The sequence below is a fragment of the Astyanax mexicanus genome, chromosome 21 (genome assembly GCF_023375975.1).
Source record: "Astyanax mexicanus isolate ESR-SI-001 chromosome 21, AstMex3_surface, whole genome shotgun sequence".
In the NCBI taxonomy this organism is placed as follows: Eukaryota; Metazoa; Chordata; class Actinopteri; order Characiformes; family Acestrorhamphidae; genus Astyanax; species Astyanax mexicanus.
Genome location: NC_064428.1, coordinates 29,370,099 through 29,386,311, shown reverse-complemented (window position 1 = coordinate 29,386,311; position 16,213 = coordinate 29,370,099). Strand labels below are relative to the sequence as shown.

General features: G+C 37.7%; 1 protein-coding gene across 2 annotated transcripts in view; it reads right to left on the bottom strand.

The window, feature by feature from the left end:
* The window catches only part of dhrsx (dehydrogenase/reductase (SDR family) X-linked), a 69,092-nt gene that overhangs the window by 15,816 nt on the left and 37,063 nt on the right, over positions 1–16,213 (bottom strand). For both annotated transcript variants that reach the window (XM_007246702.4, XM_007246701.4), the window contains exon 4: positions 3,547–3,648. In XM_007246702.4, coding sequence (XP_007246764.3) covers positions 3,547–3,648 — 102 coding nt within the window. The remainder of the gene's footprint in view (positions 1–3,546; positions 3,649–16,213) is intronic.

Sequence of the window (16,213 nt, the reverse complement as noted above, 5' to 3'; positions counted from 1 at the left end):
AAAAAAAAAAAAAGAAAACTCAAAAGTTTGTCACCTTCACAAAGCGACCAATTCTGAAAATGCAGAACTACTAACTAACTTTTACTCAGGTAAAACAGATTGTAACATAAGTCAATGATATGGACAAGGACACTACAGGGGTTGGACAGTGAAACTGAAACACCTGGTTTTAGAGCACAATAATTTATTGTGGTGACGGACAGTTCTGGTGGAAACAGGAGAGTTGAGGTGCACATTGAATTCTGTCGTGATTTGATCAGCCGTGGTTTTATGTTTTTTGGATACAATCCGGGTTAGCACCCGAACATCTCTTTCAGACAGCTTCCTCTTACAGCGTCCACAGTTAATCCTGTTGGATGTGGTTCGTTCATTTGGTGGTATCTCGGTGATATACCCTGGATACCGTGGCTCTTGATACATCACAAAGACTTGCTGTCTTGGTCACAGATGCTCCAGCAAGACGTGCACCAACAATTTGTCCTCTTTTGAACTCTGGTATGTCACCCATAATGTTGTGTGCATTGCAATATTTTGAGCAAAACTGTGCTCTTACCCTGCTAATTGAACCTTCACACTCTGCTCTTACTGGTGCAATGTGCAATTAATGAAGATTGGCCACCAGGCTGCTCCAATTTAGCCATGATGAAACCTCCCACACTAAAATGACAGGTGTTTCAGTTTCATTGTTTAACCCCTGTACATGCTACATGTCCAAATGTATGTGGACACCCTTTCTGATGAATGCTGAAATTCTAAAAAGCTACATTAAAACAGCAGGGAGGATATAGACATAATTAACGTACCGGATATCGAGCGAGTACAGTGATGCACTTACTAATCCATATTTCAATTCGCAGCTTAAACTGGACTCAGCTTAAACTGAGCTTAAAAGGTTTTCAAGGAGATCCATGTAAAAAAACAGCAGCGAATGGAAATGGAGGAGCTACTGAACGTGATGTCATGTGACTGAGAAAGCCAAAAGCCAAAAAACTCACTGTTTCTCCTGTTTTTTCAATTGTAGTCTGTATGCAAGAGTTTTATCACTGAGTACAAGTCCCCCTGAGACACTAATCCCATCCAGATAGGGCTATTGTCTATTATTTCAACTAATTGCTGCAGCCCTAGTGATAGGTATACTCTTTCAATCACTGTTGTATGGCAAGTATCTCTTGTTTTTTTTGTTTGTTTTTTACAGAAATTAAACATGTAATTAAATGCATGACTAGTTCACAGATTGCAGTATTTCCGTATTTAAGTCAATACTGTGATATAAATACATGCTATAAACAGTGCAGCAGTAGATTGAGATCACTGCAAATCACCCTGACCTACTTTGGGATTTATATTTTATTTTCGCTCGAGGTATTTGGGCATCATCACCTTCTGCAAGGTTCTATTTTGACAGAAAATCTGGGATAATTTTAGAAAGAGGGGGTATTTGAATATGGCAGGGGAATAATCTGTGCTAAATCCTTGCCAAAGATCAAGCACCCCCTATTGTCTGTGCCCACTGCCTATTCCCCATGCACCAATAAGCCTTTTGCGGAAACACATGTTTCATCATAATTGTGCTCTTAACAGAATTACTGCTCGCCCCCCCTGGAGTGTGCGGTAATCAGGATTACCGAAACGTTTAGTCTGACGATGCGCTAAAGAAGAAAATGAAACGTTAAGGGTTTTTAATTACAAAAATAAAACCACAACATAGTGCAGCGGGAGGACCTTGAGGACCTGCAAAGTCGTAAATAAGAACAATAACAATAAAAACAGTACAATAACCCAAAACATTCATCAGCATACGAGCGCAATTCTCCGGAGATAAGAGAACCTGCGTTTACTGCCGGGGCTCGCCGCGTACCCGCACCGCCTTGGTGCCACTTTTTTTTTCGAGGCGCCAAGGGGGTCAAACGCTGACCTTTCCGCATCATTAGGCCCTCAATGGGGCGGCACAAATGCGTTTGTCCTTCAGCTGTTATCAGCAGGAAGGGGCGTGCGGCGTGGGGAACGAGTGAGAGACTGAGCGAGAGAGGAAGAGATAGAGTGAGAGAGAGAGTGAGAGAAAGTGGGAGATAGGGGTGAGGGAGGGCGAGAGAGAGGGAGCGTGAATTATTAATTCTCTCCCGTTTGAGACAGAACGGAGTGTGACTGTTCCTGTCGTTTGGAGACGCTCCCTGGGGAGAGCTGCTAAATAAGAGCTGTCCAGTTAAAAACGAACGACCCCCAAGGCCCCGAGGACATGCAGCAGACACTTACCAAAAAAACAAACAAACGAGAGGGAAAAAAAAAGGAGTGCCTGGGATTTTGATTTTGCAGCAAGTGGACAATTTTGAATTTACAATTCGAACACAGACATTGGCACAGCCTCCAAAAAAAGCCCTGTGAAAAAAGAGCTGTTTGCAAAAACACGCAAAGTTCAAGAACTGTCACATCTTGTTAGCAGAGCTAAGGCCAGTATTTTAATACTAGAACTGTGCAGTGTGCCACAGTATACCGTGTGAGTCTGTGTGTAAACTGTCATTCCCCAACTAATTCCCCTAATTTCACCCCCGAGGTTGCCAGGTTTTAAAAACAGGAAGGAAACACGACAGTGTCCATGATGGTGCTGCAGTCATGGAAGCTAGTAATCAAATCTTAGCTGCTATACAGCCTTAAAATCCTACTAGAGACAGGTATATTAATTAATTAAAAAAACAGTCATAAAGCTATAAAGTTATGCTTGTGTGGGTTTCAGTGTCCTCAGTCTGGCAACCCGAGTGAGCTTGGCACCTGTGGACTACTGTAGCCAAATGTTTCAGCCAGAATGTTGGAAAATGATTTCACCTATAACGTTTAAGTTAAATAACGTTATTTAGTTATATATCTTGTAAATTGATCGTAATCAAGTGTTACTTTACCATGGCATGGTGTAGGTAGGTCTACACCTGTATGAGCTATGAGGTATTATCTTGTGAGCAAGCCGATGTGAATTATCAAAATTCGAGCGAGGCCTGATGGTTGGTGCCAGATAAATGGGATGGACATTCCATTTCCAAAGTTGTGTGGACAAACAGTATTTAATATTCCTCGATCCAAACAAATACTTTATAGAATGCCTTATGTATATGCATTATAATCGTGATCAGCAAAATCTGGTGAGAAATGTCCAAGATAGCGATGAACGTCTGCCGGTTGACTATTGCCTAGGTTAATTTCAGACAGTGGCGCATCTGTGTTTTCCATTGCCAAGATTGACGTACATATATTTATAAGTGCCGTTGCTATTTAAATGACACAAGTGGAAGGTTTTGTCAGGAAGGTGTTTAGGTTTATGTCAGTTAAAATCACACACATTACACAGTACATAGGTCTCATGCCCTACACTAATTTGGGTGCAGGACAGAAGAGCCAAAAAAGGGCATGTTTAAGTTCATTTTTACGGACTACGAGGCGCACAATCAACGTTTATTTTCTAGTCACATTGGATTATGTGGTGCAATCATAGGTCTCATGCATCCTTATTCATGCTGTTTATCAGTAAATAGTGTTAACTGCATTAGAGCCACCTACCATTATTGACGAGGACATGCAGAGGCAGACCCCTGGCTTTAAACCGCTGCACGAACTGTCGCACGGACTTCAAGGAGGCCAAGTCCAGGTACATGAACTCCACTGTAAACAGAAGCACACCGTGACATCACTACTAATGCAGCTACATGCAAACATCGATCATCTGAATCAATACGGCGCCATTTATTATACATGCCTAGAGAGAACTCAAACAGAATGACTTATAGCCTGAACACCCACAAGAGCAGCAGCATGGCAGCTCTTTCAGAATTCAGAGCGGCTTAACTCTATATATTAACCCTATATATAAATAAATAAATAAAATAGTGCTGAGAATTAATTATAGCTAGTTGATACACTGTAAGTATTTAGCAAAGGAAATAATATGTTTTTGGTAGTAATGATAACAAAATACGAACATACAGTCCATTTTAATAAAAACATTATTAGATTTCCTTTTATTGTTGTTAACCACAATAACAAGTATGCCGCATAAATACAGTGTGTTCATGTTTATTTTTATGTTGAATTAAAGACAACATGTTTAAGTTCATTTTTATGCTCTACTCACAAACCGTATTTTTCGCACAATAAGACATCAATAAATGTCTATTTTCTGGTCTAATTTCATACATAAGGCACATCAGATTATCAGATTATAAGGCACATTTTAAGCGAAAATAGTAAGGAACAAGGGTGTCACCATATTTCCCTTCTAATTCAGCAGAAAACTGTTTATTTGGGTGAGTATAGCGCTAGCGGTGGTTAGCAGCAGCGCTAGCCACAGTTAGCAGCGCTTAGCGTTAGTAAGCGCCACTGGACAGCACTACACTGAGGAACCCTGAGTAGCGGTTTGTCCCACGCAGCTTGTTTTAACACAGCAAACCCGCATCATACAGTCTGATGTACTCACCTCTGAACGGTGAAAGAGCTAGCACTGCGGTTAGCGGCTAATGCTAATACTGCTTTAGCCTCGGTACTGGAGAAACTTCACTCAAACTCCTGTATAACGCTGTACTTCAATGGTGTGGATTTACTGCTTCTTACAACCAGACTGGTAAAATTCATACATAAGACACAATGGATTATAAGATGCACCACCGATTTTTGGGAAAATTTTAAGTGTGCCTTAAAGTGTGAAAAATACGGTAAATGAAATGAATGGAAATGAAGAGTTTCAGCACAACTTTCCACATTTACTTCCATAGAAATACAGATTTAAGGTACCAAAGTTAGCTGAGGTAATGTTGAGGTAAAGCTATGATAGCTTAGCATTAGCATTAGCTTGTTTACCAAAAGAATGGCTACTACACTGTTTTACTTTACCCAGTAAACAGTAACTTTTGTCCTAAATTTTGCATTCCAGAAATCACTTGTGAAACAATTTCTTGGCACTGATGAATTATGAATAAAGTTCTGAAGCTCGTTAGATCTGGATCAAGCTACGGCTATTTCTAGAAAAGTGTCTCAACAGCTAATTTCTATAATCTGATGCCTTCCCCTCGTCTCTGTGTGGGAAGGTCAGAGACTCCAGAGCAGAGAGGAAAGCTGGGGTTTATCTCAGTCGTTGCTCTTCCACTTGCTGCTTATGTTTAATTAGTTGTATCGTTCAGTTCATCAGTCTGGAGTAAACTCTGAGCTAATGACGACTCGCAGATGAGAGTTATTACACAATTATTGGAGTGGCCATATCTTGATTACAGAGGACATGCACTTTCTCCCTCGATCTCTCTGTAAATCATATAGAAAATTAACATTTTTATGATAGAAACCACATGCATTTGGGTAGTAAGGATGAATAAGAGATCAGTGTTGTCAGAGGGATTTAACCCATAGAGACGTAGCATTACTTCATTGTATCACATCATTGTTCCAGTGGTTTCATTTTAGGAATGCACCTAAATAAATGTCCTTAAGTGGTTTGAGCATTCAGATGTATATCTGTTATAAACGCTTACCAAGACACATTTAAAACGGATACAAATCCAATCACTCAAACAAACCTCTTTAGAAGGTGTTCTGAGACGCATTTAAAACAGATACAAATCAGATTACTCAAATGAACCACATCAAAAAGTGGTCCGAGACCACAGATACAAATCCGATAACTACGACTTCAGAAGGTGGTCTGAGACAAATCCTATAACTCAAACAATTCACTTCAGAAGGTGGTCTTAGACAAACCCAATAACTCAAACAAACCACTTAAAAGGATGGTCTGAGACAAACCCAATAACTCAAACTAACCACTTAAGAGGATGGCCTGAGACAAACCCGATAACTCAAACTAACCACTTAAGAGGATGGTCTGAGACAAACCCAATAACTCAAACTAACCACTTAAAAGGATGGTCTGAGACAAACCCAATAACTCAAACTAACCACTTAAAGAGATGGTCCGAGACAAACCCAATAACTCAAACTAACCACTGAAGAGGATGGTCCGAGACAAACCCGATAACTCAAACAAACCACTTCAGAAGGTGGTCTGAGATGCATTTAAAACGGATACAATTCTGTTCAAAGACTTTCCAAGTCTCCCAGAAGTTGTGGGAGTCTACCCCATATCAATAACTGCTCCCTGATGCCCGCAAGTCAGATAAAATTTTCTTAAATCTAGAACGAGTGACCCCAATCGAGTGTGGGAAAAAGAAGGTGAGGGAAAGAAAGGCGCTCCCCTCGTGTGCATATTTATGAAGCTCATGCAAAACGGACACTATTCTGATTGGCCTGTTCTCTGGCCTGTTAATTAAAACAAACCACTTCAGGAGGTGGTCTGAGACCCATTTAAAACAGATACAAATCCAATCACACTAACCACATTTAAAATAGATACAAATCTGATTATTCTAAACACCTTAAAAGATGGTCTGAGACAAATTTAAAACAGATACAAATCCAATCACTCTAACCACTTCAGTAGGTGGTCTGAGATGACTTTAAAACAGATACATATCCGATCACTTAAACAAACCTCAGATACAAATCTGATTTTTCTAAACACTTCAGGAGGTGATCTGAGACTCTTTTAAAACAGATACATATCGGATCACTTAAACAAACCTCTTCATAAGGTGGTCTGAGACGCTTTTAAAACAGATACAAATCCGATCACTCTAACCACTTCAGAAGGTGGTCTGTAACGCTTTAAAAACAGATACAAATTTGATTTTCCTAAACACTTCAGAAGGTGGTCTGAGATGCTTTGAAAACAGATACAAATCAAATCAGTCAAACAAACCACTTTAGGAGGTGGTCTAAGACACATTTAAAAATAGATGCAAATCTGATTATTCCAAACACTTCAGGAGGTGGTCTAAAACAGATACAAATCAGATCACTCTAACCACTTCAGGAGCTGGTCTGAGACCATTTTAAAACAGATACATATCCGATCACTCAAACAAACCACTTTAGGAGGTGGACTGAGACGCTTTTAAAACAGATACAAATCAAATCACTCAAACAAACCACTTTAGGAGGTGGTCTGAGACATTTAAAAACAGATGCAAATCTGATTATTCTAAACACTTCAGGAGGTGATCTGAGACGCTTTTACAACAAATACAAATCTGTTCACTCAAAACACTTCACAAGGTGGTCTGTTTTAGTGATTGGATTTTTATCTGATTTAAATGCACTTGAATTACAATATTAAATTAAAAATATATGATTCTTTTTTCATTAAAAAAAAAATTAAGTCTCACTTTTTTTGCAGTAAAACAGAAGGGGTACAACAGCCTAATCTGTTCACACGGTGCATATCGGTCATCACTCGTTTAAGAGTGAGAACCCAGAGGGCGTCTGAACAGCTGTTTGAGGCGCCAGTTTATCAAACCCAAAACCGCCCCGCAGCCCTTCCGCTCATGTGCACATCATCACTTCAGTCGACTTAGGTATCTGTGTTATGCTAATCCTGGTATTTGCTGGGTTTCTTCCCCCGCTCGCGTGGCATAATAGCGGAGGTGAAACGAGGTCGCTTATTACAAAATGTGTGCAATGGCCCTCCTCTCCACACTAAGTGGATTATAGTTGGTCTTGGCCTGCGGTGGCCCTCTGCGAATGGAGTGATGCGGAGGAGGAATGCTAGCGAAAGCTGTGCAATAGGAAGTGAGGGGGAAACGGTTATTTATGGTAATTTACGGGTGGATTCAGTCGCTGACATTAATCAACATGGGGCTTTTTTGGGTGTCGAGTTTAAAAACATTAGAAAAACACAAGACTAGTTTTCAAACTGATTGGAAGCCAGCTGAAAGAGTAGTGCATTCATTTTAGCAGTCTGAAATGACCATGAAACAAGATTCAAATGTTTTTAAATTCCTATTAACCAACAATTTGGAGTTAACTAGCAGACATGCATGGTGCTTTTTCTTCTTTTGTCGAGTTTAAAATCATTAGAAAAACACAAGACTAGTTTGCAAACTGATTAAAAATTTAGAGTTTAAAGAGTACTGCATTAATTTAAGCAGTCTTGGATGACCATAAAATAAGATTCAATAATCTTCTAAATCATAATTTTGTATGTATCCTCAATAAATTAAATTAACTAGCATGCATTAAAAGAGTCAAGAATTAAGAAATTAAGAAATTCAAGTAATTATCTCTTAAGAAGTTCAGCACAACTGAAAGTCTGACTTTCAGCTCAGAAATGTGCAAAGCTGTCTCTATCTAAGCAAGTGGAATCTAGTACTTTGAAGAATCTAAAATATAAAACTATATATTCTGGTTTGTTTAACACTTTTTTGTTTATTAAATACTTCCATATGTTTTTCTTCACAGTTTGAATGATGTTTATCCTTAATCTACAATGAAGGATTTTTTATTTAATAATGAAAAAAACACTGAAAGGTGTGTTCAAAAATCAATGCAATGCAAAATCAAAGCTCAAATTTACCATTTAAAAAAAAAAGATAATTTTTAACTCATTTTAAAAAATGACATTTTCTATTACATATTAGCTCCACTAGCCTTATAGCGCTTTTGGAAAACTAAAGATGCAGACCTCAGACAATAGTCCATATCTCAGCTGATTTTTTTATTTTTTTTTTTATTTTACGTTTGAGGAGAGAAAATGATGCAAAATTATTATTATTTTTTTTTTTAAGCCCTTAAATGTTTAAGCCTCCAGGGAGCAGTAATGCGTCACAGACTCTGTAATCTGTGTCTGAATGCGAACAGCGGCATTTCCTTAAGTTACTACATCCAGCCTGTTCCTCTGGGTCCGCCATTTCCCTGGAGGATGATCCGCTCCCTGCCTGCTCTTTCGCTGCTATGACCTTAGCAATATTGATCTGCATGGGTGGAGAGAGAGAAAGAGAAAGGGAGGAGGAGGAGGAGGAGGAGGAGGAGGAAAAAACGTACACTGACGGAGGGGAAGATGGGGGTGATGACTGGCAAACGATGGAAAAAAAAAAGCATGCTTAAAATATTAAAAATGGTAAAACTGATTGAAGTTCTCCATTATGAAATCTATTTCTGGAAATAGTTTGATGCTCTTATGCAGAGAGACTCAAATCTGTTTTTTTTTTTTTTTGTTAATGGTGTTGTTTTGGTTAATGCCCACCTTTGCTAACAACTTTAACAGAGATGCGGATTTCATTTTCCAGCAGGACTTGACACACTGCCCACACTGCCAAAAAGTACCAATCAGTCTTAGTATTCAACTTAAAATAAAAAAAATTAAAATAGATCACTCTGTGTGTAATACATCTACATAATACATGAGCTTCACATTCTGAAATGAATTACTGAAATAAAGTAACTTTTCAACGATATTCAAATTTTTGAGACGCACCTATACTCTATGAAGGTCTTCCTTTCCTGGGGTGGTCCTGATGAGAGCCAGTTCCATCATGACATTTTTGATGGTACTTGAGAGCTATTCACTGTAAACCTGTAACTCTACCTCTTCACTACTTTACAACTGATGCTTTCAAACACATTAAAAGGCAAGAAATTCAAGTTATTAACTCTTGATGAGTTCAGCACAGCTGTTAACTGACAGCCTGAATTCCAGGTGACTCTACCTCATATAAAGCTGATCGAGAAATTTGAGGTTAAAGCATGAATGAGGTCCTGCAACCAGTGTGTCTACCTTTTCCAAACGCACAATTCCAACAGGACAAGGCTCATCCACATGCTGCTTAAAGACAGAGATAACTATATCAAAACTTCAACACTTCCCTATATTGCAAAATCTGCTGGAAGTGTGGACATATTGGAGCTGCATGGAATGGATTACAACAGGACACCATTAGGAACCTCTACAACTCCGAGCTGAGCCGTCTGACATGTTGCATTAGACATGCATTACACACTAATAACAAATTGTGTTCATATTAGTCTAAATCTTTAATCATTTATTGTTCCTGGCAACTTAAATTATTTTCTTCTGAATAACATTGCAATCAGAGTTAATTGGTCTAAAGCAGGGGTGTCCAAACTTTTTTTGTTGGGGGCCAGAAGGAGAAATATATTTGAAGTCACGGGACACACTCTGTAATAAAACAAATAATGAAATATACCACTTTAAATAATACATTTTTCCTGATTATTTCATTTACACACCATTTTACTTGATTAACTATCTTTATCTTTGACAGTGTTGTGTAAACTAAGATTTTTCAAATTGATGTTTCATTTCATGATGTCCCTTAATATTATACTCCTTAATTACGGCAATTTTTAGACTCTTTGGTCTGTTTTTCTGCGCTAGAAATGCACACTCTCTCCGCTTTTAGACTCTTTGGCCCGTTTTTCTGCGCTAGAAATGCGCACCCTCTCCGACTCTTCGGCCCGTTTTTCTGACACCTAGCGTTCAAACTTTGAATCTCACATTATAAAAACCTGCTTAACAGCGGGCCAACTTTCATTCTATTTCTAAAATACCTCGCGGGCCGCTCCAAAAAAGGAAACGGGCCGCAAATGGCCCGCGGGCCGTAGTTTGGACACCCCTGGTCTAAAGGAAGAGAAAAATAAGTGATTTGTTATGTGTCTCTGTACTTTTCTCAATAAAATAATGACTGAAATAATAATGAATGAAATAATTGGAACAAGAAAAACATTAAAAATGAAGATGCATTTTTTTTGTGCACGAAACAGGAGCCTTATATCACGTTTCCATACTTCGTCTCCGCTCCTAAAATATATATACACACTCTCGCCTCTGCTTTAAATGCAAGCACCTTCCTGGAGTTAGCTACTCGACCGCATAATTAAACTAATTATAGTCACGCAATCACTGTAATTAGCAGACACATTATACTAATTGCCCTGTTCAAACTGTGGGATAGGCTTCAATCTGGCAACCCTCTATTAGCATCAAATACACACTCACAGATTCTGTTATTTCACAAACGCACAGCAGAGTTTAGTTCACAAACAGTTAAACGCTTAATAAGAAATGAATAGTGTAAACAGATGGCTTAATTATGACTGTATTAGTCTGATATAAAGTATAAGGTTTATTTAAGGTATTTAATTGAAGGGGCCAAATGTGGAGGATAATAAGCAGGATGGACAAATGATTGACTTCACGAGACGTGCAGATCAGTGGTGTGACGTACGTTTATCTGCGAGTGTGTGTGTGTGGGGTTGAGTGTGTCAGGGCTGTAGAATTTAGACAAAATAGAACTATTTCTATTTTTGTTATAGGGATGTACTATATATTGACAAGGACCTGGTGATACAAAATATAATAATTTATTCTCTCAACAATTACCGGTACAAATAATTTATTGGTGATATAGATAGATATCATTTTCAGGAAATCCTAGATTACTCAAAGATGTCTTAACTGGAGATGTACATTTTAGCACATTTTTTATGAGATATTTGATCATATTTTAATGAAAGGTTTACTTAGAAAAGTTAAAGACTCACTTTTTGCAATGTTTTGTATTTCCACTTGGGTCTCAATCACCCCTTAAAACAATACAAGCAAGAATAAAATCCATCTGTTTTCTGTGAATCAGCTGAAAGAGTTTGAAAATGCCAGGAATCGTATGCTTATATGAGCCTTTTAGATAGCTTATCCCTTATTTGTGATGTCACAATAAAAGAAAACCTGCATAGAAACACCCTGGCATCACCCCTAACCAGAGCCTCACCCACTAGATCATTTGAAGAAACAGCATTTTAGTCATTTTGGTTGAGAATCTCACAGAATACACAGCAGGAACAGTAAGCAGACTTCTTCCGAATGAGGGATCTGTACCTACTGTATGTGGCAAGTCAGCAGATGAGGGAGATGTACAGAAGATATTTTTAAATAATCAATTTTGTATTTCTCTCACAGTTATTCATTAACAGCCTTGTTCGTGCTTTGCCATTTCGCAGAAGCTCACAATAATGTGTGGTAAATGCTCAGTAAACATGCGGCATGGCCAGCAACAGCTTATTTGCATAAAAGTGACAGAGCTCTTAAACGGCTCATTCTAAAAGGGTGTGACAGGTTGATAGCACCATTTAGATACAGTATTTTTTTTTATCTCAACAGTGCTGTAAAATATATTATGTAATTCCATGCAACATTTCTTCTAAATTTCTTACACCCCTAGATAACTTTTATAGGTTGCTGTTTGATACGATTCGTCAACTAGCTTATGTCAGCGCATTTTGCAAATTCATTTAAAGCTGACGTCCGTAGGTCCGAATGAGTTTCTCCTTCTGAAGTCTCCATTGCTCCACCAGTCGCACACATTTAGTTAAACTGAGCCGGATCTTCTTTTAGAGGCTGTACGTGTGACGTAAGTACGTAAAGATGCGTGACGTGGCCAGAAGAAGAACTCCCGTGAAAAGCAACCCGACACCCCAGTTTTTAGAATGAATATATTATTAGGCTTAGCAGGGATGATCATTCCAGCACACTGGTACCATTAAACACAATATTTTATCCCTTCTTTACCTAGAAATGCTTCTGTTTTCAGTTTAGAAACAAAATAATACAGACTGCCACTTTAAATGAATCTAAACTTCTGATACAAAATATTCCAGAAAATTCCATATATTTATTCTAGCAAGACTCCGCCAGCACTCCATGGTTTAGGCATAAAAGGGTTTGAAATCTCCTAGAACATTTCTTTAAAAAAAAAAAAAAGTTAACTTTTTCAGAGCAATGGAAGGAAAAACACAAACAGCAACTCTTCAAAAGCTTCTCAGACTGCCTCTGTTTGGTTTATATGTGAAATATGTGCTGACTAGAAAAACAACCGAGTGTGAACACAACCTTGGGATGTTTTCAAAGAGAGGTAGGCTCACTTTTGAAGAGTCCATAAAGTGCTAAACTCAATGTTCCTCACTTTTTTGAAATAAGAATGGTAAACAATGTTAAAGTTTAAAAATGTACCGTTCCTTCTACAGTCAGTACAGTCCATTTTTAGAAATAAGTAGGAAAAAAAAAAACGTCTTGTGTTTCTTTTTTTAATTCACAAAAACAGAAACATATTTGTATACACACACACATATCTCACATATATCATAACTCATTTCAGCTCATAAAGTGAGGTAGAGTGCAAGAGAGCCAATATGAATAGAGGTCAATTACATACACTATTTAAATCAGTACAGATAATCATTTATTAGTCCCACACTGTAGGAATCTGCAGCAGCAGCAAAGTGTTATAGCAAAGCACACAAAGAATTCACAATAAAAACTATAATAAATAATAAAAATGTCAAAAGATGCAAATTTAGTTTAAAATCACAGTGCAATTTGTTATTATTTGTTATTTTGATATATTGTGATTATAATCCCATATTAAACTTTTATACAGTGGCGTGAAAAAGTATTTGCCCCTTACAGATTTATTTTATTATTATTTTATCAAACAAACTTTATTATCAGACAAATATAACCTGAGTAAATATAAAAGGCACTTTTTAAATTATGATTTCGTTTACTAAGGGAAAAAAACTATTCAAACTAATCTAGCCCTGTGTAAAAGTGTTTGCTCCCCAAAAAATGAACTGTGATTAATCACACTTGAGTTGAATTTCATGACTAACCACACCCAGGCCTGATTACTGCCAGTAGTCATTGATCTTCTATCAGTCTGAAAAAGATTACGAAGTCATTTAAGAGCTATTATTCACTAATGGAGAAAACGTGGAACACTGGTTGACCCTCCCAGGAGTGACAAGCTGACTAATTTGGAAATGATTCCAAAAGGGCATGGACAACTCATCCATGAGGTCACAAAAGAACCCAGAACAACATTTAAAAAAACTGCAGGTCTCACTTGCTTCAGTTAGGTCAGTGTTAATGATTTCATTTTCATAAGATAGAGACTGTAGGAGAATGACTGTCTATCTGTTTGTGATCTCAAACTTAGAATCACTTGGGTTCTGCAACAGGACAATGACTCAAAGCACACAAACACAAATTCCAACTTTGAATGGTTTTGGAGTGGCCTACTAAAAAATCTGATTGAGATGCTGTGACATGACCAGTTATCGGTAAAGTTTTTTTTTTTTTTTAGGTTTAGGGGACAAACTTTTTCACACAGGGCTAGATTGGTTTGGATATTTTTTTCTCTTTCATAAATGAAATTATTATTTAAAAAGTGAATTTTAAAGGTTATCTTTGTCTAATAATTAAAGTTTGTTTGATAATCTGAAAAATATCAGTATGACAAAAGAGCAAAAAAAAATATTCAAAATGTAGGCCTATGTTAAAATTGATTCAACTCAGGAAGTCCGAGGAAGTGGTGGGAAATCTTGGGTCTGACTTGGGGTCAGGCAGAGAACCTAAACTCTAACACAGACACACACACACACACACAAACACACACACAAACACAAACACTCCTGTCTTGCCTAATGTGTAACCTGTGTCTTTCATCACAGCCCCAGTGTAATAACAAAATTACTGTTGTTCAGCAAATATCAAATCGATACATATTAGCATTTGGAGGAAATTCAATTTTCACAGCATTGGAGAGAGAGAGAGAGAGAACACGAGCTATTTGTCTTGCTTTATAGTTTCCTGTTTGCTTTCTTTCTCTCTTGCTCTGTCTCTCATTTGTTTTCTCTTTCTCTCTCTCTCATTCTCTCTCTCTCTGAGCAAATCCGAAGTGCTTTTCTCCCTGTCGCTCTCATTCAGATATTTATGTATAATCCTCTTACGATTTGCCAAGGAATCCCAAAACACATACACCCGCACCTCTCTTCTTGGACCCTATCGCCTGCTAACGCTTTTTTGTTCTTTTCTGCAAACTCTTTTTTTCCCATCTATCATCTCCACACTTTTCTTATCTTCTTCAGTCTGATGAGCTGCTCTGAGCTCTGGAGAGGGATTTTTACAGCAAATCCTCAACGATACAGCTTCATATCAGCGTATCTTTATATTATTTTTTGGCTGTAGGGGTTTTAGTAGTAGTGGTAGTGGAGGTGAAAGTGGTGCTGGCTCACCTCTGGCAAAAAAAGAAGAGGAAAAAGAATGAAAGTTAATAGTCTAATACTTTTGCAACGTATTATTATTATTCTACCTTATTGAGATTCTAATTCGAGGGCATCTGGCAGAGCCCACGCTGCTCTGTGATGTGTGGAAGTGAAGGTGATGAGTGGAGTGGAGGGTACATGCTTAAAAATAGAGGATGCTAAATGGTTCTTGGCTCAGGAGCACAGTTCCCCTAGAAGCTCACATGGGTTGCCAGATTGATAGAAGTTGGCGAGTGAGAGTCTTTTTTCTCTCTAGCTGAATATATATATATATATTGATTTTACCAAATTGAAAACCTCTGGAATATAATCAAAAGGAAGATGGATGATCACAAGCCATCAAACCAAACTGAACTGCTTGAATTTTTGCACCAGGAGTAAAGGCATAAAGTTATTCAAAAGCAGTGTGTAAGACTGGTGGAGGAGAACATGCCAAGATGCATGAAAACCGTAACTAAGAAAACAGGGTTATTCCATAAAATATTATTTTTTGAACTCTTAAATATGAACTTGTTTCTTTGCATTATTTAAGGTCTGAAAACTCTGGGTCTTTTTTTGTGTGTTATTTCAGCCGTATTTCATTTTCTGCAAATAAATGCTCTAAATGACGATATTTTTTATAGGATAAAACAACAATGTTCATTTTACTTAAACATATACCTATAAAAAGCAAAATCAGAGAATATGATTTTATTTTTTTTCAGAGCTGTATGTCCAAAATGAAAAGATTTTCCACACTATGGGTAGCGCAGTGCAGATAAATTACCTTGCTATGGTTACCAAACCTTACTGAAGCTCGGTGATTACCTGTTTAGCAGAAAAAAAATGTTAACCATTTCACCTGTTTCTATGTTGTCTATACCTGGCAACCCAGGGGTGGAAATTGAACTGGGGGAATGGTTGTGGGGGAATGGTTCAGAGACCACAACCCACACAGATTTCCGTGATGTGTCGCACCACAGTTCAAGTAATAAAATACTGGCTAAAGCTTTGCAGAATTCTGTTGGTGTTGTTGCTATAACACAGCATGTTTCATTAATATCTGATGATACTTCCTGATACTTCCTAATCCTTAATAGTCCTTTATTATCATTTTGCCTGTTACACCAGAATAAAACTAATCTTAAAGAATGTTTAGAAAGAATACAATATCATCAGTATATAACATATATGAATACTAAAACTTGTGGTATGAATCTCTGGATGTATTGCCTAGGCTCATTAGATC